At 42.0% G+C, this 23,572-nt stretch overlaps 1 protein-coding gene across 2 annotated transcripts in view; it reads left to right on the plus strand.

The window, feature by feature from the left end:
- Window positions 1–1,669: 1,669 nt before the first annotated feature.
- RHPN2 (rhophilin Rho GTPase binding protein 2) overlaps window positions 1,670–23,572 on the plus strand; it is a 36,912-nt gene continuing 15,009 nt past the window's right edge. For both annotated transcript variants that reach the window (XR_015795270.1, XM_088136057.1), the window contains exons 1-6: window positions 1,670–1,987; window positions 15,931–16,046; window positions 17,731–17,859; window positions 20,053–20,128; window positions 21,746–21,823; window positions 23,042–23,166. Coding sequence is in view for 1 of the 2 variants with exons in the window: in XM_088136057.1 (XP_087992183.1) it covers window positions 1,919–1,987; window positions 15,931–16,046; window positions 17,731–17,859; window positions 20,053–20,128; window positions 21,746–21,823; window positions 23,042–23,166 (593 nt within the window). In the remaining variant the exon portion in view is untranslated. The remainder of the gene's footprint in view (window positions 1,988–15,930; window positions 16,047–17,730; window positions 17,860–20,052; window positions 20,129–21,745; window positions 21,824–23,041; window positions 23,167–23,572) is intronic.

Below are 23,572 nucleotides of genomic sequence, written 5' to 3' on the forward strand. Positions count from 1 at the left end.
AAAAGTCTATGGTGATTTGTACCAAATCTGTCTTGTTCTTGAAAGAACAGCATTTTGGAGAAGGGTCCCCCCCCGCCCCTGAAGAATTACTCCCAAAGGAAGTGCAATGAACCATTCTGCCCACGTTAACTCCTTGGGTGGCAAAAGAGAATCAAGAGGAAGAAAGAGAAAGAAAATTCCTCTCCAGAACTGAAGCGCAAATGGTGACAAAAAAGATGCTGAAAGACCCAGGGGACAAAGAAGATAAGATTCCACTGGGGCAGTTTCCTGGCAACCAGATTATTTTCTACAGAGACACAGAAAAGTTTGCTCTGCATTAAAGCAAGGACCATGTTTTTTCTTAATATATAAATTTTATGAGAGGTTTTAAAAAGGAGATAAAAACTAACAAAAACGAATAAAAAGAAATAAAAGTGCAAAAAGGAAAGACAAGAGGAAATAGCAGAAGCTTCTGATTTTCTTTGCAGCAAATACAAGTATGATTACAACATTATCTCTTACTCTGTAATTACAAAGAAGCACTCTTTTTTCTATTATCTAGATTTTTTTTTTCTAATCATCAAAACCACAAATCGTGAGTTCATTTTTTTCTGATTCATGCAAAAAGTCTATAAGGGGTTTCCAGTCAACAATAAAAGTAAATATTGTCTTTTCTGTAATCAGGGAATTCAGTTTAGCCATCTCTGCAAGTTCCATCATCTTCACCAACCATCCTCCAATGTGGTTAGTGCTGAACCTTTCCACTTTTGAGAAGAAGAAGAAGAAGAAGAAGAAGAAGAAGAAGAAGAAGAAGAAGAAGAAGAAGAAGAAGAAGAAGAGGAAGAGGAAGAGGAAGAGGAAGAGGAAGAAGAAGAAGAAGAAGAAGAAGAAGAAGAAGAAGAAGAAGAAGAAGAAGAAGAAGAAGAAGAAGAAGAAGAAGAATATTTTTAAAAAGTTCTACCTCTCCGTTCCTTCTACCATTACTTATTCTAAGCAAACGTAAACATCTGACAAAACCAATTACATCAGTTCTCCTTCCATAAGAAAACAATGCTGGGGCTTAAGAACAGCAAAGGCCAACCTTTTTATGTATTTGCTGGATACCAGCTCTTGGGTGCACTTTGCCAATCAGCTGGAAATCTGGTTTGGGGTAAGCAACATTCAAGTCAAACCCAGGCAAACCACAGTAGTGGTATGTCATCTGATGAGTGAAGCCACCCACGTGGCTCACAAACCATGGTTAATGCCTGCCTATTGGGTGAATTATGGCTGTCAAACTAAAGCAAATGAGGGTCTAACACAAAGCAGGGATCCTGCTAAGGATGGATGGATGGACAGACAGACAGACAATAGGTAGACAGGTAGGTAGGTAGGTAGATAGGTAGACAGACAGACAGATCGATCGATGGATGGATGGATGGATCAATCGATCCTGCTAAGGGCGGGTGATGGGATCTGCTCTTCGATTAGGTGCAGAACTGTGGCAAAGTTTCGAACCGATCCTCCTGGCTAAGAAACCCGCAGCCCCAGGAAGGTCGTCCTTCGACCCGGAGCCTGGGAAAAAAGCGTCCCCGGTTGGTGTTGACTCTCTCCGCGGCAATTTGCAGAGGCCGTTGCTGGGAGGGGCCGCCGCTCGAACCCACAAAGGCACCAGCCCAAGGAAGCGCTTTTCCCTTCGTTGCTTCCTCCTCCTCCTCCTCCTCCTCCTCCTGCCCCCGCCCCCCGCGGGTTTCCCAGGTACAGCGGGAGGAGCGAAGGCGAGCGGGGCGCGGAGTCTCGGAGCAGCGAGGCCGCGGTTGGTCGTGCGCCCGGGCGCCCGAGCGCGAGGGAGGCGGCGGCCAGGGCGCAGTGGTGAGTTGGCCACGGAGGCAGCGGGCGTGCTCAGCCCCCACAGCGGCCCCTGCGCGCCACCCGCCCCGGCGCCGACCAGCAGCTGGCCATGACGGAGGCGCTGCTGCCCGCAGGCTGCCCGGCCGCGGATCAGAGGGGCGCCTGCTATTTCCGCAAGGTGAGCGCGGGGCAGCGCGGGGCCAGGGGCCCCTCTTGGCGCGGGAGCCCCTCGCTTTCCGTGGGGCTGCCGGCTCTTCGCGGAGGGCTCCCGGGGGTGGGAGGCTTTCCTTCACCCCCCTCCCGGCTCTGCTTAGTTCTCTTCTTATCCCGGCCCGTTTGCACTGGACTGAAAAACCCCAAACGCCTGCGTTATTTTCACCGCCGATGAGAACCTCGTTTATGTGAAGTTGAAGAAAAAGGCAGATGAAGCGCGCGGGGGGGGGGGGGGGTTGGAGGGGAAGGGTTCTGAGGCGGCTCCGCGGAGAGAGTTGCCCACCCCACCCCTCCCCTCTCCAGCCACCTCCCCTCTTGGCAGAGTGAAAACCTGGGGAAAAGTTCTGCCTCTTTCTCCCCCCGACCAAGACCCCCGTTGATAAACTGTGAAATGACTGTAAACTCTGCCTGGTGGTTGAAAACCGAATTGGGGGGAGGCTCTGGCTGCCACCCAGAAAGGCGCTTTGCCCCTTCTGCCCCTGCTGACTTGTTTCCCCCGGTGGAGACGTTGATCGATGAGGAAGAGGCGCAGCGTCTCTTTCGGGCAGTACAGTCGTGTCTGGGGTAGGTAGAACTGGCTGGTCGAACTGGTGAGATTTCTTCTGGGTCCTTCCATGCTGGTGACTTCCCCGTGGAAGGCTCTCCGTAGGTCTTGGCTTTCCATGAGGCCATCTCAGCTAAGGATGGTTGGCACATGCCTTGACCAGGGAGTGGATGCGAAACCTGATCCTTTGATTCGTTGGCTTCTTGTGCAATGTACAGTATTGGATGAACCCAGAACGTTGATTAATTCTATATCCCAACCAAGTGCATTGAGTGAATATTGTCAGTGTATTCCCTGGCCACAGTTACTATTTCATTAAACTCCGCTAGGAACAGGGACTATTAGGGGGGAGAAGCACTGCCTAATCTTACGTTGGCTTACTTAAATTCTTGCTAGATTGACTAAGGACTCAGTCTCAGGGAGTAGCTATGGATTGCGTCCATAAGGGAGGGTCTAGGATTGCATCTCCAAATTACTGCTTGGTTAATATCTACCAAAGGGAAAGCTAGATTATTTCAATAAAGTTCATTAGCTTCCCTTCATTCCTGCTGGGGTAGGATTGTACTTTGATGTACTAGGAGCCTATTGCTGCATGTGACGAAGGCCAGGATAAAGTAAACAAACAAACTGAATTTAACTTACTGAAATGGGATTGATAATATTCAGGGAGCATGATTAATATGGTGAATCTTTTTTTTTTTTTTTGCCTTTGAAAATTTAAATTCTGGGGCCACTTTTAAAGGGGCTTCTGAGGCTGCACTCCCAGTTTTGGAGGTAGCTGTTGGGGGGGTTCTCAAGTTGGACCCCTCCGTGTTCGAGCAGGAACAACTCCTGCCTCGGGGTGTACACGTGCCTTTGGAAGTAATGCTCCCAGAATCAGGTGGCTTATCTTGGCTTTAAGAGTGTGGCTTCGCCCTTTTAAATGTCTACTGCATGAACGAAGAAGCCATCTGGCCAGTGCCCTCAGATTTTTCAGGATGCAAAACTTCTTTCCACATTCGGTTTGATAAAATCCTATTATAAAGGAAGAAGGTGTCTATTAAAGCAGCTAAGTAGGTGAAACTTAATTATATAGCATTATATAGTCATTTAATACATACCAGCAACTGCTACATCTGTGTAAGTACGAAAACAGTAGAAACAACCTCTTTATTGAAATGGGGTAGATGGTGTATTTTTCCTATTCCAGTGAAGCCCTTTCTTCTCCTGAGGGTGCGATTCTTAAATTCATACAGAAGCAACCTCTGCTTCCTATTTCTCATATACTTCCAGATAAGAATCTCAGCCCTTTTAAAATTATTCTCCCTTACGGCCAATTGACCTCACGGATTTCCCAAAGATAGGTTACATTCTGTTCCTTTGGCTTCCTAAAGAATCATAGCTGCAGTTTCCAGGCCAAGCCAAGTGGGTAGTTCCACTAACTAAAATTAAGAGAGCTCTGGAGGAAGCATTCGACAAACTAAAGTATTGCAGTACAATTTACCCCTAGGTGCATGCATTGTATGAAAACAAGTTTGTTTGTCTTTTAAATACAAGATGGTGTGTTGAAGAAGCCACATTAGTTGGGCTTCTATAACACTCTAAGCCAGTGTTTCTCAATCTTGGCAGAATCCTGGGAGTTGAGGTCCATACATCTTAAAGTTGCCAAGGTTGAGGAACACTGCTCTAAGCCATAAACCAACTAAGGCAGTGTTGTTCAAACTTGGCCACTTTAAGATGAGTGGACTTCAACTCCCAGAATTCTCCAGCCAGCTTGGCTGGCTGGGGAATTCTGGGAGTTGAAGTCCATTCATCTTAAAGTGGCCAAGTTTGGACAACACTGAACTAAGGTATATCAAGGCTTAATGAGATATGAGAAATCAGTCCCTGATCAGATCTCCCCCCACAAAAAAGTTTATAAGGATTGGTTATCAAAGTTGGTCTCAAAGCTGAGTTTAAAAAATAATATATGGACTGTTTTCTTGACAGTGATATGGAAGTGTTTCCTTCAGCTAAAAACTGATAATGTTGATGTTCTGGCATAATGGAAGGAAATTATTTAAAAAACAGCAACAGAGTCAGATCATGTCCTTATTAGGACCAACCAAAATGACATGTAAGAATGTGCATCCATTCTCAACCACTGACAAGTATATTTTGTGCCATCTTGGTCGGCCCTAATTAAGTATTTCCTAATTATCGGTGAGACTGATTGTGGAATTTTTTTTCCCCTTTATGGATCAAGGCAACTGTCATTGTCTCTTTGAAGGGTTTGTGTGGTTGTTTTTTTTTACTGTTCAAAAGGAAGGAAATCTAATAAGGTATTTTAGAGCTGCATTTTTAGAGTTTGCATTTTCTGCCAGCTAGGAATGTGACAATAGAGAATTGAACCTCAGGTGAGAGCTTACAAGTTGGCAAAGCTCTCTCCCTGAGTATTAGATTACCAGGTTAAATGTAGGGCACTTCTACAACGTTGGCAGCTCATTTGAGAGCCCCTGGCATAGACAGATTTCAACCTCATCAGAAAGTTATGTAAATGCTACTTAGAGTATCTTACTCTCCCCCCCCCCCCCCGCCGCCAGGTAAATATACATACGGGCTTGGCCAAACTCTCCACCCAGTTATGATGATTGGGTAAAGTGAAAGATTGGGCTTAGGTGATCCAAAGAAAGTGAAGAGTTTTAAATAGCATGGCCAATGTACAAGTTTCCCTTATGGCAACGGTGGTTCTGGCCAGTATTGTTTCTACGGAGGGGGTCTGAGGCATTGCATTTGGCAGCCAACAGTCAAGGAAGCAGATGTCCTGCTGTTCTGAAGGCAGAAAAGGTTATTTCCGCATGAAAGTTGTAGAATCTGAGTACAGTCTACTAGTTTATATTTTAGAATTTGACCTGGAAGACTACACTTCAAATGTCTGTTGACCTACAAAGCCAGCCTCTCCACCTTACTTATATTGTGGGGGGGGGGGGGCTAAAACAGGAAAGCAGGGATCCTATTTTTACAAGTCCTTGGAGGAAGGGTGGGGGAAAACAGAAGAAAACAATATTTTTTCCATGGTATAGCCCATACTTTGGAAGTAGAAGATTCAGAGTCTGTAGGTACATGGGTTCTCATATTGCACCAAACCATGGTCTGCCTAACATGGCTTGTTGACTAACGCCTAACTGGCTCTATTTAAAACTCATTAAGCCAAAACCAAACAAATCCCAGTTTGCATTAGTGTGGTAGAGGAACCCAAGTTTTCTTCTGACCACCACTGATATGTCCCGTCTTCTAAATACAGCAATTCTTTCCATAACTAGAGGAGTAGAACTCTTCTCTTTGTTTAGAAGTTGGTGTCAAAAAAAGGAGGGGAGAAATGATGTGCACCAGCATCTATGTGCAGGTTGTCAAAGCAGACAAAATAGTGGTTGCAACAGTGCTATCAAAGCCCCAGTACTTTGTAAGATTGGGCTAGGTTGATGCATGCACAAAAGGGGCGGAGCTTCAATCCTTCTGCCCTGACTGCCCTCTTGCCTTCTTTTGGCACCCCTTGATGAATGCTGGTGGTGATGAGTTCAAAAGGACTGGGGAATCAAAGTGCTGCTCATGGAGAAGGCAAACACTGGAAGAGAAGTTGCTTCTTCCTGGAGGTTGGCTAGTGACCAGAGGGAGGGGTCACTCCCACACTTCTCAACCCTCCCAAAACTTCCGAACACACCCACAACACGTCAATTGGCCTCTCCTCCAAGATAATAGGAAACAAAACGTTAAAGATTTTGTACACCTGGAATCTGTGATGGGATAGTGACAGCCCAAGGGGAAAGGCTATGACAGCTTAAGGCTGATTCAGTTAGAGCAGTGTTTCTCAACCTTGACAACTTTAAGATGGGTGGACTTCAACTCCCAGAATTCCCCAGCTAGCCATGGTTGAGAAACACTGACTTAGGGGCTGGGATCCCATCAAGGGAAGTTTAAATTTACCTTATCATTCATACTCCCATTCATTGAAGCAGATAGCTGAGGCATTAGTCACACTCCTGTGACAGGGCTGGGGGAGAGTGCCAGCCAAATGTGCCACAATCTCAGGCGAGTGGTTCACTTCCTTACGATTAAGAACCCAAACCCAGCCCTCTGCTTAGATGGGAGAGAGAGATTGATTCAGGCAAACACAAGGGCAGTCGATTATATATAGCCAGGCTTTTTGCAAACCAAATGTATGCAGATGAGATAAGAAATGTTGAGCCCATCCCCTCTGGGTGCTCCTTGGCCCTTGTTCTGTTTGACTTTCTTATTTGTATAGAAAGGTGATTTGAATCCCCTGGTGAGCTATCCAGCTATTTTTTTTCTTTGCAGGTTGAATATCAAGACATGTGTTTTCTCTTAATTTCCTTGCACCTTTGCATTTGCTTAAGTTGGGGGGGGGGGGGGGTCAGAGCTAGTTTTTTTAAGTTGGCCAGAGAGAACACTTTAAAAGGCAAAGATGCCTTGTCAAGAGAAGGGTGCAGTATAGCTGGATTCCCTATTCCACTCTGAGATCCAAAAGGAAGAGAAAATGTGAAAGAGAGGAATTCTTTCACAAATGAAAGGTGGTTTTTGTTTAGCTCTAATGGGCAAAGCTGGCAAGTTGGCATAATATCCTATAACAGGAAGGAAAAGTTGCTTTGGCTGATGTGGGTCTTCTGGGCGGTGTGGCCGTGTTCTGGAAGTGCTGGTTCCTAACGTTTCTCCAGCATCTGTGACCGGCATCTTCAGAGGACAAGAGAGAACCGCTCCTGTCTGTGCTCCTGTCCTCTGAAGATGCCGGTCACCCCTGCTGGCGAAAAGTTAGGATCCAAAACTTCCAGAACACGGCCACACAGCCCAGAAGACCCACATCAGCCATCGTATTCCGGCCGTGAAAGCCTTCGACAATGCAAAAGTTGCTTTCTTCATTTCCAGTAAGTTGTGTTTGGTACATTCAGACATTTGTTAATTGCTTTGGATAAAACATGACTTTTCATCTGGAAATATTAAGATAGACTTCTGATTGTATAAGCTGCTTTATGTCCTGGTTCATGACCATTAGTTGACCTATACTCCTGGATTATTTCTGATTTCTATTTAGATGACAGTTACTCCTTCATCTTGTGGTCGTGAGTTCTACAAATTATTCAGCAGCTGGGTGAAGAAGGAGCTATTCCAAGTTGGCTTCGTGAATCTTTAGGGCAGGGTTTCTCAAGCTCGGCAACTTTAAGCTATGTGGACTTCAACTTCAGCTGGCTGGGGAATTCTGGGAGTTGAAGTCCACACATCTTAAAGTTGCTGAGGTCGAGAAACCCTGCTTTAGGGCATAGGAGCCTACACTGTGACTGTATCTATGCCAGCCTTCCCCAAGACCCTGGTGGATTTTGACTCAGAATTTTCATGCTGGCTGAGGAATTCCGAGAATTGAAGTCCAGCCAACTGGAAAACATCCACGTCGGAGAAAACTGATCTGTACACTTACTAGTTTTGCAGAAACCTGTATCATCCTTTAGTTTTTAGAGATGGATATGGGATTAGTCTGGTTCACTAAGCATGAAAAATACAGCCCTTTCTCAAGTTTCTTCCCCAAATTCTATGCTTCAGAGGAAGTCCCATTCTGCTCTACTGAATTTAGAAGTTGATATAAACATAGGCTGGGTTCAGATAACACACTAAATAATAAGGTGGATTCTTTGGTTTTGGCTTCGCTCTGCAAATCCAGCCTATTATATAAAGACCCTGGTTTAGCATAAGGTGAGAACAGTGAGCTACAGAATAGGAGGGCTATCATCTAATCCCCTTGCGTGATCAATGTAGGCAATCAAGTGTAAGAATGTTTCTTGACAGAGAGCTGCCAGATCCTATTTGAAGGTTTCAAATGGTTGCTTCTCAAAGTTGTGAACTATGTAAACCAGGATTTTTGGGAAGCATATGAACTCCTCTTATGCAGTGTTTCTCAACCGTGGCAACTTTAAGACTTGTGGACTTCAACTCCCAGAATTCCCCAGCCAGCAAGGCTGGCTGGGGAATTCTGGGAATTGAAGTCCACAAGTCTTAAAGTTGCCAAGGTTGAGAAACACTGCTCTTATGCAAGAAAAAAAAATGAATAGGCAGTGTTACCTAAGCAATTGTTTGTGTTCAGAGAAGGAATCAGTGTTTCAAACTTTTGTTTGCTCTGGTTGAAAAACAGTAACACTGGGTGGAGCTTCAGGACTCATTTAAACCACAGAGGCACACCCATATTCAGGTTTGCTTTACCTTGATGTAAATTCAACGTATGCAGTGCTACGTATGCAGTGCTACGTGTCTTCAGCTTATCATTTGAAACACATGATAACAGATGAAGTGACTCCTAGTCCCTGATAGCCTCATACACAAATAACCTTTTCTGCAGAACAGTTGAGCCATTGGAAATGTATTTGTGTCACTCAGGAGTTCTGATTTCAGAATTCAAAACAGCTAACGGTCAAAGGGAATTGATGTTTCCCTTCTGTTTGGTTACAGCAACAATATTCACTTTTCTCTGTTGGATAATATCAGGGCTGGGCCGGCCACACATAGCTCTAGATCTGCTGGAAGGTATCTAGGTGTCTTGCAGAGTCTTTAGATATCTTTTTTTTTTAAAAAATAATTTTATTTAAAGTGTTAAAAACCAGTGCAAACTAATATAAAGAAAGAAAGAAAAAGAAAGCTAAGAGCTAAAAGTGCAAGAAAAAAGAAAAGAAAAGCACAAGAAGCTAAAAGTAGAAGAAAAAAAGAAAAAGAAAAATAGAAAAGAAAGAAAGAAAGAAGATACAACGAAGTGGCTGCTGATCTTCTTTACAGCAGTTATAAGTACAATTATAAATTTACCTCTTTCTCTAAAGTGACATCATGACTTTCTTCTTTTTATAATCTATCCTAATCATCAAAACCATAAATCATAAGTTCATTTCTTTTCTGTTTTATGCAAAAAGTCCATAAGGGGTTTCCAGTCAGGAATAAATGTAGATATTGTCTTTTGTCTGATTAAAAAAGTCAGTTTGGCCATTCCAGCGAGTTCCATCACCTTCACCAACCATTTCTCCATTGTAGGTATTGCCGAATCATTATCATATACAAGAACAAAGTTCCATGACTATTTTCCAACTGTTTGTCCATCAGTCCCAAAAGAAAAACCTCTGGTCTCAACTGTATATTAATCTTTAAAATCCTCTGAATTCAACATTTTCTATCTTTTTTACATGTCCACCGAGCATGATGAAATGTCCCTTTTGTTGTTCACATTTCCAACATAAATTTGAAGTGCCTTTATATACTCTGAGTCTAGATAATTTTTCTGGAGTCATGTACTAACTGTACATCATTTTATAAAAATTCTCTTTAAGAATATAATACGATGTAAATTTCAATCCTTTCAACCACATATTTTCCTATTGTTCTATCCGTATACTCTAACCAAAATTTTTAGCCTACTTTATCATACATTCTTTCACCTGTTCTTCTTCTGTTTCAAATTTCAATGAAAGTTTATACATTTCAGCAATTACATGTTCATCGTTTGTACACAGTTCTGTTTCAAACTCAGTCTTACAATGTTCAAAACCATGAACTCTTTTGTCTACTTTAAATCTTACTAATAACTGTAAATAAGGAAACCATTGGCAACTACAGTATATCCCTCTGCCACCAATTCTTCTCTTGATTTCATTTTGTATTCCCCTTGGCAAATTCTAAGATCTTATGGTACATTAGCCATTTGTGTTTGCCTGTTATTTCTCATCTGTAAAAAATTTCAAATCAGGTAAACCCAGTCCTCCTCTTTCCTTTGCATCTTGTAACACCTTATATTTAACTCGTGGTTTTTTTCCCCGCCACACAAACTTAGATATATCCTTTTGCCACTGTTTAAATGGTGCATCAGGTGTCAAAACAGATATTGTCTAGAACAAAAGCATCGTTCTAGGCAAGACATTCATTTTTATCAGAGAAATTCTCCCCAACGAGTCTTTTTAACATATCTTTTTAAACTTCATTCCATGTCTTGACATAGTAGAGTCTCTAGATATCTTGAAGAGTTAATGAAATTTCCCATCTTAACATGTCTTTTTAAATTTCATTTCATGTCTTAACATAGTAGAGTCTCTAGATATCTTGAAGAGTCAATGAAATTAGTTCATTAAATCAGCAGCATGTGCTAAAATGAATAACAGAGAAATGTACTCAGGCGAGTACCAGAGCAATTCTTAATCATTTTCAAAGTGTGCACAGCTACTGATTAATAACCAATTATGCATGGCTCAGTTATCCAAACCCAGACACCTGCAGCTTATTCAATAAACAGTGATTAAGCAAGCCTTGGCTTAGTGCAGTGTGTGGACCCAACCCTTGCTTATCATCTGATCCTTTTGAAACTGAGAATGCCAGGAAGTGAGCCTCTCTCTTCAGCATGTAGACCATATATTCTCCCTGTGGTCTCTTTCCATGTTCAAATACATGTGGCCCATCCTAATCCAATGTTATTTGTATGCACCTCACACTCTTATTGGATTGACTGTTTTCTTTTTCTTCTGGGAAATAGCATCTGAATGAAGTTCAGTGATTTGACAATCTGGTCTCTCTTGTTTTTGGTTCTGGAGGAAAGTGCATCATTGACTTGAGATTAATTTGTAGAAACTTGCTTATAACCGTTTGGCAAACATGATGCTTCCTGGAGCCAACTGGGCATATGGTTGGCCCAGTGTTTCTCAACCTTGGCAACTTTAAGATGTGTGGACTTCAACTCCCAGAATTCCTCAGCCAGCATGCTGGCTGAGGATTTCTGGGAGTTGAAGTCCACACATCTTAAAGTTGCCAAGGTTGAGAAACACTGGGTTGGACTCTCTCTAGCGTCTCTGCTTCAGAGACACTCCCTGGTTTCTGGAACCAGTGTGGCTTACTTGTATTCGTCTTATTTTTGTGTTTAACATTTTCAATAAAATCAATAAATAAAAGGAATCCATGCAGCAAAGCATGGCCCCCATTACTCTGATGTATTAAAACACTGCTCGTGTGTGTTGCTAGATTTGGGAGGCTTTGTCTTCTTCAGACCTGAAGCAATGAAATTTCCTGGTCCAGGGTAGCAGATGTACCTTGTGACAAACATACAAGCCACTGAACCCCCAAATGTGCCCATTGAGATGTTTTACTGAGACTGCTTGACAGTTTCCTTGTTACTAAAGATCTCTTTCAACTGCTGAGGACAGATTGCAGAAAAAGTTTGGTTTCTCCAGACAGCCTTTAACCAAATGAGTTAGATTGTTAAAACAGTACAAGATAGTAGGTTGCAGAGATGGGAAATTTCTTCTGTAATTGTTATACCCGAATTAAATATGAAGCCAGTGGTATGCAGGCTGTGGTCCCAGAATTGCATGCAGCTCCATTGAAGCCCCCAAAGGTGCCACCAGGTTCTTACTTTTAATGTGGCAAGGAGGGAATACTTGAGGAATAATCCTCATGACTATATTTAACAATATATTAATATTTCATTTAACTAAATTCAGTTTAGGGTTTGTCTTTCCTCTGCCAAATTCTTCAGTGCTATTCAAAGGTTAGGTGCAGCCCTGTGTCCCAAAAATCATGTGCCCCTCTGTTAAAGGAATGCTAATTATTTCTAGTATGTAATAAAGAATATAATGTAGTGTATCATGCTAATGTTCAATGATTGCAGCTGTGTAGAAATGGAAGCAGGCAATTAAGGAGAAGCACCGCTCCATATAATAGATTTTAGATAGGCAACAGACATCTCCATTCCTTAAATATGATCTATTAGGAAGTATTTTTTACTGAAATGGGCATCCATTGAAATGCCAAATTCCTCCTCTTTCTGTTGGGATATCTGTTGCAGAGCCCGTCCTAAAGGATTGTGCTCTGTGCTTTGCATTTCCGTCAATCATTGCTTCCATCAATCAACATTTCAATGGAATCAGTCAGTCAATCCATCTGGCAGGAGAATGTGCTCTTCCTTTTTTCAATGGCTTCTTTATAAGAAATTTTAAAAGTGGGTTGCTGGCACCTTGATTGTTTAAGAGATTTAGTTCAGTTGCTAACTGTGAACATTGATTCAGGCTCTACACAGATCTCAATAACAAGCACCTTTTATTTCTAAGGCTTATAGACAAGGACTTGACTGGTTTTTTAATGCAAGCTGACAACATGGATCTTTCTTCCCCCAGGGACCAGAAAAAAAAATAGAAAGAAACTGGGTTTTACTCAAGTAGAATGCAAGTAGTTTAAATGCTTGTGCCTAGCTGAACATATTAACTTTCCTACTTCCATTGTTCATTCATCAGAGATAAGATTGGTCATGTCAAACTCTATCTTATCCTTCAGGCATTTAAGACATTGGACAGCTTTTTCTTCAAGAGGCACATTAAGGAGGACAGGAACTCTCCTGTTATATACTGGTTAATATTTGCCCAGCTTTGCTTTTACAGTACTGGGGCTTCTGATGCAAGTCATTAACTCCCAGTGGTGACTTTAACTCTCTCTCACCAGCTCCCATGCATGCAGAATGCCATTCTTTTCTCAAAGATACCTCAAGGCTTCCGTGGGTATCAGTGTTTTCCATAAAATCTTTTTTATGCCATCTTTTCTTGCCTTCCCCTCCTTTTTAAAGAAAATAAAAGAAAATAAGAAATTGCAAGGGCAGATGGCCTTCTCCAAACCAAGGAGCAGATACCTGCAGAGCTGGTGTTAAATGGTGGTTTTGTGGGACACCTATGAAGGGTCACATCAGAATAACAGCAGCCTTCTGCTTTCTGTATTTCAATAATGCAAGTGATAAGAGAAGTGATGAGGAATAATAATCTCGGCTTTCTTTGGCATGGGCTATACCTTGGACCCAGAGGGAGGAACTAGTGGATGGTTCGTGGTCCATGTGGAGACTGGACAGAAGGAAAATAGGATGTTCAGAAAGAAGGACTCAATGAGAAAACTTTGACTATGGACTTAGAATCTGGTCTGAGATCCTTGGTCATCTGTCAAAGTTGTCAGTGCTGATCCTTGCCAGGGCCGCTGCTCCAGTCTTAATGGGCAATGTTGACTGGCCATTTTTATTTCCCACCATGCTGCTGATGTGATGTCAATCTGGAACTGCATAGAAAATGAAAAGAGATGCTCAATGATATTAAGGCACCAGGCTAGAGACCAGCTGGGTGATCTTGGGCCAGTCCATCTCTCTCAGACCTAGGAAGTGACAGTGGCAAACCACTTCTGAAATCTTGCCAGGAAAACTGCAGGGACTTGTCCAGGCAGTCACCAGGAGTTAAAAACTGACTCGAAGATAACCAAAAAAAAAAAAAAAAAACCCAAAACCTGCAAAGAAGGGAATAACATTGACTTGGGAAGGGCCTTCCAGCTCTAAAAGACCATTGAAACAGACAATTCCAGGTGTTGAGGAATTACCTGGGACTATCAGTTTTGATGGCCTTGGCTTCTGATCTTTTCTTGGTTTTGAAGCTTTACTGGCAGTTAATACGATGTTTGTTCTAGTTAAGCAAATTGTTTGATTTCTTTTGCAGTCCTAATAATATTTGAATTTCTTATCTTTCTGTAAGAGGGTGGCTACAAAATAAAAATATTTCTGTTTAAAAAAAAACACAGCAAAAGTGCAGTGTCTTCCGGTTTTCTCTGTGAGATCTTGCCATGAATGAAGATAAGGCTTTTTACCGAAGCGAGATTTTGTAGAGGAAACCCCTCCCCATTGGTCATTATGGTGTCTTTGTAAGGGCGGTTGGGTTTTCAGATAGCAAGATAACTTGGGTTGGAAAAAGAAATGCTTGGAATTCCTGTTTGTCGGATTGAAATAAATACATACATAAAATTGAAATATTCCCACATACCAAGGTGACAGTTTTACATTTGGACAAGTTACTTGGAGGAGTAAGGTCAACTATCTGCTGTTTTGATCTGTTTCTACCCTGGTTGATGGAAACAAAAAACAAAACCAAAGGTGATTTGTGGTATGGCTGTGAAGTTTGATAACATCTCTTGAATGAAATGAAATCCCAAGTCATTTGAAGGAAACAGTTCCTTTAGAAGGATCACAGTCCACAGGTCAGTTTTCAGGATGAGGCTTGCATAAAGAATCTCACGCATTCAGTCTCTGCCATCCTCAGTTAAATATGGAGATCTTGAAGATTTCCAGATCTTGAAGATTGGATCTGATGGTCCAATTTGCTGCAAGGGTGCTGAGTTTAGCTCAGCCACATCATGGCTTCATTGGTACTGCCATAATTGTGATATGCCAGCCATTGCAGTTTGTAAACCATGGTTATGAATTTACACTATGGGTAAATTCAGCCAATGGTCGCTTGTAATTCAGTACAAAATGCATCTTGGTCTAGTGAGATGTGCAAACCCAATTCCCATCAGGAACAGCATGCCTGGAGGATTACTTTGTTCAGTTCTTCATTATACGTCAATCTGGGTGAGGCCAGACCTAATCATGGCTGGATCACTCATTCCTGCTGATACTTTCTTTTCTGGAGCACATTTCTCTCTCTCTAATACGCCCTTCACCCAGACACCTCTGCAGCAAACAGATCACTCTTTCCAGAGATCTGAATAGTTTGTTTGCAGAGGATTTTCAAAATTAGGCGGAGGGCTGCACAAGGTTGCAGGTTGTTCACTCTTGGTATAATGCAAGCTCTCAAATCACAGGGCTTTAGGAGCTGATTGTTACCATAAAATCAGAAGCAAAAGAAGGGAAAGGGTGTTATAGTGTCTTCTTAAAAGTTCTTATTATTTGCAAAACCATTATTAAGAATCTCAAATAGTAATGGATATGTGAGTTTTCCCAGTGCCCATGTTTTCATGGCCAACATCTCGCCATCCATGCATATCAGGGAAATATAAGTGGGAGATGATAGGACATTTGAGGGGAAGACATACGTTAGGGAAAAAACCCACAAACCCTGTAGGAATAAAATTCCCACATAACAAATGTGGCCTCAAAAGCTGATTATTGGAAGAAAAAGAAAATCAGGAGGGAGGGAAATGGACTAACGTATTTCAGGTGGTTGTTGCAGAACCCATTTTTGGCAACTCTTCCAAAAAGATACAGAAGGACAAGAGCAGACCTCGGCTCTAGTCAGATATTAATGAACCTCAACTCCCAGCATCCCTCACCTTTGGCCATCCTAGCAGGGGCTGCTGGGAGCAGTAGGTCCGCAACATCTGGAGTTCCCTCTCTTGCTGTAGATGCAGGACTTAAGTCACCGTCCTCTCACATCTCCTTTCTCAAGAAGATTGAGGACTACTTTGCTGGATGACCTCACAAGTTTCTAAAATGCAGCAATCAGCTTTATCTTTTTGGGATAGGGCTTCGTTCTTTCTGTGGTCATGTCCTTCTGATAAAGGATATCTTTTCTGTAATTCAGGGATGCAACCCCCTTGCAGAGACCGGGCGGAGTAAATTGCAAAACCGGAGAGCTGTCCTGAACCAGCAGATTCTGAAAGCAGTGAGGATGAGAGCTGGCGCGGAAAACCTCCTCCGGTATGTTCCCACGATTTTCCTCTTCTTTTTGCCCATAGTCACAAAATGCAGCCTTTGTTCTTCTCTACAGGAACAGCCTCCCAGTTCCCAGCCAGTGGCCCATTCGCTCCAACACCTTATTGAGAATAAATAGAAGACAGAGTTTGGCAGGCAGATTTACTTAACGTTTTTACTGTTCCCTCTCAAAGAAAGTTTCTGCTGCTCCACAAGCCCTCTCCTGCTTCTCTTTCTATATGATTTCCTTTAAAAACCAGCCCATTGGTATGGGCCATTTGATGTAACAGGCCAATTTTAACCCCCTCCCCCTATTATCCTCATTTATAGCAAGTTGGGTAATGACGCTAACAGTCACAAGGAATCTACATCAAGTGGAATGCTAAATTCTTTTGTACTATAACTACTTTTTAATGCTATCAGTGTTTACTCAGTTAACCAAAAAAAAAAAGATACTAGAAAATCATTTCTCAGCCAGAGGATTAAAGGGCAACCAGCGATGGTACCATTTGTTTCTCAGGGCATCTCTCAGAACACAAAGGAGAGCAACATGGGCCATTGGGCTCATCAGAAAAAAGAGGCATAAGGAACTTTCTTCACACACTCCTCCCACAAAGGAAACTGTCCCAAATGTCAGTTGTCCTGGAGACATGAAGGTAGCACATTCCAGTATCTCTGGCTGTGGGTCCAAGTGCCATTGGGATCTGTACCTCCCACTTCAACAGAAGAGCATAATGCAGAGGGGAAAACCAGATGGGACCCATCTGTTGATCAAGGAAAGAAAGCTGCACCAAATCTGCTTTTTCTTCCTCTGTTGGAAAATACCCTGCTGTTAAGAATTGGCTTCTTCTTTTCCACCTCCCTCCCAATTCCTTTGCCTTTCATGCGGAGCTCTAGTTCCTGCCCTTGGTTTTGGAGTTGGTCTTATTCACCTTCGTAAGCAACTCTTGTAGTCTTTTTGACTGTAGAGCAAAATCAAGATGGTTTAAGCCAGTGTTTCTCAACCTTGGTGACTTTAAGATGGGTGGACTCCAACTCCCAGAATTCCTCAGCCAGCAGGCTGGCTAGGGAATTCTGGGAGTTGAAGTCCACTCATCTTAAAGTCACCAAGGTTGAGAAACACTGATTTAAATGAACAGTAAACCACGGTGAGGTATAACAACACATTTTAAATGATTCATTCCAGAAGAAATGTTGGCTTAAATTTTAAGGCAAGAAAGTTGAAGGAAAGAAAGTTTCCCTCTTCCTTCAAGTGCTCTGTGATTTACTGCCCCCAAGTCTGTTAAGAGGGTCAGGGTCATTAGGATGAGGTATTAGGGACCGTTAAGGATAAAAGGGAATGGGAGATGTCTTCCTTATGAATTCTCTTATTGAAGAATCCAAGCTTGATATTAGTCTTCTATGAAATTCCATAAGAGGTCTTATTATTTAGTGTGTCTTCCTCAATTGAAATATTACTACATGAAAATGCCTGATCACCTCGCATATATTTCAAGGCCATTCCACCTTCTTTTTCCTGTGTTTGGCAGTAGCAAAAGCAATTTTAAAGCAAGACTCTTCATGAGAGCATCTGCAGGTGGTGGTAGTAGGGAAAAAATCGGAAAAGTAGAGAAAACGCTGGTAAGGCTCATCGTACTCTCAAAAGGTTGTTCTCCAAACATTTATTTTTAATTATTTTTCCTTTGGGCAGTGCGACGACCAGCCCCAAAGTGCGAGAACAGGTGCTGCTGGAGCTCAGTTACGTCAATTCGAACCTGCAGATCCTCAAGGAAGAGTTAGAAGGACTCAATATCTCCGTCGAGGTGTATCAGAACACCGAGTAAGTGAAGGAAAAAGCAACTGCAGTGATGATCCCTTCTTTTTGCTAACTGATGCAAAAGCAAACAAGCAAAAGAATGCTGGACTGAGAGAAAATTCAAAAAAGAACAAGGGAACAAGCTGTATGACTGAAATGGTCCTGCTGTGCCCAAGGATTAAGACAGAGTCTTTTAATTGCTTCTAGGAAAGGAATTCAAAGTAATGAATAAGGCCAGAGAAGTGGTTTGGATGGCAGTGAGAAAAGCAAGACTAAAATCTTCCCCTTATTTTAATCTGCTGGAAGCTACCAGGGAAAACAGAGACTGAATTTGCAGCAGACGTTTAATACTAAGGACTATGGCAAGCGTAAATGCCATTTACTGGTGGCTGGCCTTGCTCATTTAGGAGTTTCTCTCCCACTCCAACATTTGAACTTGGCAGTCTTGTAAACCAGTGTTTCTCAACCTAGGCAGGTTTCAGATGTGTGGACTTCAACTCCCAGAATTCCCCAGCCAGCAAGGCTGGCTGGGGAATTCTGGGAGTTGAAGTCCACAAGTTTTAAAGTTGCCGAGGTTGAGAAACATTGCATTAAGCGATTGTTAGATACCCTTAGGCAGTGCTACTTTGAACAAATGCATACAAGCATGGCTTTTTTAAAAATGCTGATCACAGCATCACATATATGCTTGGGTCTTGCTTTATGGGGGATTTTAACCCATCCGTTGATCATAAATGGTCCATTAATCCATCCAGAGATTGAAGTGATATTTTGCCAAAGGTTGAATACTTGGAAGAAGGAGGTCTACTATTCTTTTCCCCATGAGTTTGGCATTTCAGAGTCAGAATGAGGAACTGAATGCCGCTCTGCATTCATCTCAAGTGTTGGCAAGAGCACTGGCAGCTATAGAAATCTGTGCACAAGCCTTGGCAGCTGAATAAAAAAGATCATGGGAAGAAAATTTAAAATCAAAAGGATTTGGTTTAATGTCTTGGCAAATGCTGTGGATTTGGTTTGGCTATCCTTCTGTTTCTCATTTCCCCCCAAAAGCAGGCTGCCTCAAAATCACAGTGATGGGTTGTTCCTTTTGGGATGGCTTTTAAGTTTACTTCTGCCAGTAGCACAGAAGGATCAGGAGAAAATGGTGAAGAGCAAAGTTATCTTGGAATGCGTAGATATTCCTGGGAAATGATGAACTGGTGATGGTTTGACACTTAGATCTCTGCTTGCTTTTGTTAGAACAGCTGGATTCCTTAGTAGGTGGAATCTTTCCCTGCTTAAGAGCAAGAGAAGTACTCTGTGTTTACTTCTTACAAAAGAACATGTGAAGATGGTTGACTACGAGTAGATTCCAGTAGTAGTCCTTTCAGCAGCCCGGCCATTCTACACTCCTTGGGGCCACCCCATCTCTTTGGAGAGGTCTCCAGGGCTCAATTGCTTTTGGTGCTCATGCTAATTAGTCATTAGCATACACTCCCGATCCTTGCTGGGATTGGCCTCATCCTAACTCCATCTCAATGTGATTGGTCATTTCCCTTTCCTGTTAGTATTTCCACTGGCGTATTTTAGGCTTCAGTCTTAAGAGTATATTATCCAGTGGTTTGCTGAGGAGTTGGAAAAGATTAAAGCTGACATCTAAAGAGCTAAATTGCAGGATGAGGGAGCAGGATCTTCTAAGGTGGGTAGGGAGGTAAACAAAAGTACAGATTCTGGGAGAACTTGGGAATCCCTTTATCTTCAATATGCTGCCTCCCGGTTATAGTTTAATTAGTTCCAGCCCAAAATATCAGGCAGTGGGAGGTAGCCTCCAAAGTCCTCTGCAAAAGTCCCCAAGAACTTCTGCAAAAGTTCCCTCAAAACTTGTGAATTTTTGTGACAACCGCAAAATGTGATGAAATACATAAGGAAGAATAACACGAAGCGCATGTCATTATTGAAATTTATTTTTCATTAAACTGAATGTAAACTAAATTATAGCAAACTGAGTTTTAATCCTCATATGTCTTTGGGAATATGGCCCCCACTATGTCAGTCAAAGGCCAAGCATGGCCTTTAGCCTGAAAAGCCATGGGGAAATAGCATGTCCTGTGCATGTGTTGCGATAAGGAAGTGCAAATGAAGACAATGATTTACACATAGCAATTCCTCAGCCACCAACTTTCCACCATGGTTGTGTAAATCAAAGATATTAAATGTGAATTTCTTCTTCTGACGCAGGGAAGCTTTTAGCATTCCTCTGATACCACTTGGCCTGAAAGAGACCAAAGACGTGGACTTCGCAGTTCCCCTCAAGGTATTTTTCAAGCAGCGCTAAAGGAATTAGGGTCTTTTGGCTGTAAATAAATAAATAAAGTGCACTAAAGGAAATATTTGCTCAAAAAAAAAAAAGTAAATTGCCAACATCCTTCTGAAAAGAAGAGCTCGCCTTTTAAACTTTCTCCTAGGAATAAAATGTCTAGCAAATTACAATAGAAACCTGATCAGATTTAATTTGGACAGAGGTATGGCTTCATCGGAATTCCTTTCCTAAAATTGCTTCTCTTTATTTCAAAACTCCTTTTTTGTTGTCGTTGTTTGGCGAGGTTTATTCAGAAGCTGCTGTCCGGTAGCTTTGCAAATATTTATACCATGCATTAAATTAGTTCTTCTCAGTGCCTTTATTGGTGCCTGACTTTTGCCCCGTTTCCCTCTCCCCCAGATGCTGGACACGTCTGACTTCTGGACTTTATTCTCTTGATTTTTTCCCCCCAGTCTCTTTTCTGTTTTTAAAATAAGAGATCATACCAAACGTATGTTTGTGCTCTGAGCTAGATGATGAAAGAGATCTAAAGTCCAGAAGCCCATCTTTTTGAGAAGAGCCAGGAAGTGTCAAAATTAACCGGGGAAGCTAGTTTGCCAAAGGGTAGGGCCGACTCCTTTGAACTTCATTCTGCTAATGATAGGACTGGCCTGCTAGTCATCTGTTCTACCAACAAACAAGTCCAGCAGACTTTGGAATTTGGGCTGTCCCCTTTTTACCTGGCCAATTATGGAGGTAAACAATGTTTTTGAACCTTGGCAACTCCAGAATTCTCAGCAGTGACCATGTTGGCTGGGAAATTCTGAGAGTTGAGATTCACACATCTGGAAGTTGCCAAGATGAGGCCAAGGAACTTCAGTATAAATCAGAATATCTCCAAGAACTTAAGAAAGGCCTTAACTAATCAGACTGAAAGGGCATCTAATCCAGTATTTCTCAACCTTGGCAACTTTAACTGACTGGGGAATTCTGGGAGTTGAAGTCCACATGTCTTAAAGTTACTAAGGCTGAGAAACACTGACAGTATAAACCTGCTCCAGTTTACTCTCTGTGTTAATGAGGCAGTGTTCTGGTTCATCTGAGCTTTTAAAATATTTTTTAAAACTAATTGGGGGAAAAAAATACCCATGTTCATTCACAGCTTTCATTATAGAGCTTAGGAACTTAGTTTCCCATAATCTTTGCCATATAAATTCCCTGGGAAACTTTTTATGACATATGAGGCTTTTAAAACTAATCACTTTGATCTCATTCTTTGATATGGGAACTTCCCCGATGTTAGATTTTAGGTAAGTTTTTCTAATCTAAGCTCTTCATTTTTCTAACTCCTCCTTCTATTACACTCAGAAACATGTTTGTTCTCTGACTCAACTGTCACAAAAAAGTAACGGTGGTTGTCCAGATGTTTAAATCAGGTTTGAGGGTGTATGCTGGCCTGAAATGCTGACTGTCAGTGGGCAAGACACATTTTCACGGAATGGAGTCTTTTAAAGAAATGCATTAATTCCCCAGTTTATATATGTCTGTGGTTGAATGAAACAAATACATGATTCAGTGGCATTTTATAAAAAATATATAATTATTTTAATGGATTATTTTAATTATTTTCAGGACTTTATTTTGGAACACTACAGTGAAGATGGTGCAGAATATGAGAATGAAATTGCAGATCTTATGGATCTAAGACAAGTAAGCTGGTTCTATTTTAAGAAGGCTCTATTTCAGTGTTTCTCAACCTCAGCAACTTTAAGGCGTGTGGACTTCAACTCCCAGAATTCCCCAGCCAGCATGCTGGCTGGGGAATTCTGGAAGTTGAAGTCCACACGCCTTAAAGTTGCTGAAGCTGAGAAACACTGCTCTATTTGATTTTCAGTCTTTAGGGGGGAGGGGGAAGGAGCCCGTCCCTATTTTATTCTCATTTTAATTAAACATAATAGAGGGAAAATACAGTATCAGTCTCTAGCGCATTTATCTTTCAGGCTGCCGCCACCTCCTCCTCCTCCTCTCCACCTTTATGCTTTACTGATTTTATTGTAATTACTTTGTTGTGAGCCACCCAGAGTTGTTGAAAGATGGGTGGCATGCAAATTTAATAAATAAATAAATATTATTATTCCTCCTCCTTCCCTTTGAGGCTCCTTTGATCCTGATAGCTGAAAACAAACAGTAAACATAGAGCATCCAAAAACTGTTTTGAATGGGAAACACCAGTTTCATATTTGAAATAACTGTTTTGAATTTGATGCTTGAAACAGGGCACTATGAATCTGAAATGCTTGCACACCCCTCTTGGGTAGGGACATGCTGCTGTTGGAGAATTGGTTGGAAGAAATGCTTGGGAGAAAATCTTATGACTTGGGGTTCTGCTTAATGCATATTTTGGGGCTGGGCTTTGGGGAATGCCCCCTCCCTGGGAGCCATTTTGCCTGGGGCGTGATCTCAGCACCCAAATGTGCCCTCTGGTCCACAAAACGTTTGCCAATGTGCTAACTACTCCAGATATCATTCCGTACTTTGAATATGTTGCTCTTTCTGCACAAGGAAACCATCTCTTTCTTAGCCTTAAGGTGCCACAAAGCGCTCTGTTCTAGTGTGGAATCTATGGGTTTGATTTTTGGCCCATCACAATTGAGAGACTCTTGGCAAGTTGCAGTCTGAACAATAAAACATCTAGGGTACAAATAATTTTATGTAATAAATATACAATCATTAAGCCATGGATAACATTAGAAGACCATGCAAATAGATGGTGACATCTATAACCCAAAGGCCCTTTTAAATAGTCCTGTTTTTAATGATTTCCTGATAGTCCTGTTTTTAATGATTTCCTGAATTCCAAGCAGATGAAAGCATTCACATGGCCCACATTTCAACATTATAACTAATACCTGTCCTATATATTCAAAGGCCTGCCGGACCCCCAGCAGAGATGAATCTGGAGTTGAGATGCTTATGAGCTATTATGTACAGCTTGGTTTTGTAGAGAATCGGTTCTTCTCACCTAGCAGAAACCTGGGCATTTTATATACCTGGTAAGCCTTTCTTGAAATAGGACGTTGGAATGGAACAAAACATAGCATCCCACGATTGATTGATTTGATTATATGCCATCAAGTTGTCTTCGACTCCTAGCCACCACGCAGATAGATTTTCGCCATGATAGCATCCCACAGTGGGATTGAAATATGACCAGGCAGACATGCTGCTTCCTCAAGGAAAAGGCAGAGAGTCTCTTTGGGATCCAGCTAAATGTTGCAAGGAAGAGAGATTTGCTGCTTTCCAAAAAGCTGGGAGGAATGTGCCAGTAATTCATGAGCACCCTGCCCCTAGAGTAGTGTTTCTCAACCTTGGGATCTTTAAGATGTGTGGACTACAACTCCCAGAATCCCCCAGCCAGCATGGCTGGCTGGGGAATTCTGGGAGTTGAAGTCCACACAT

The sequence above is a fragment of the Python bivittatus genome, unplaced genomic scaffold (genome assembly GCF_059951505.1).
Source record: "Python bivittatus isolate LINGU-HERP-01145 unplaced genomic scaffold, Pbiv_v1 ctg000190_np1212, whole genome shotgun sequence".
Classification (NCBI taxonomy): domain Eukaryota; kingdom Metazoa; phylum Chordata; class Lepidosauria; order Squamata; family Pythonidae; genus Python; species Python bivittatus.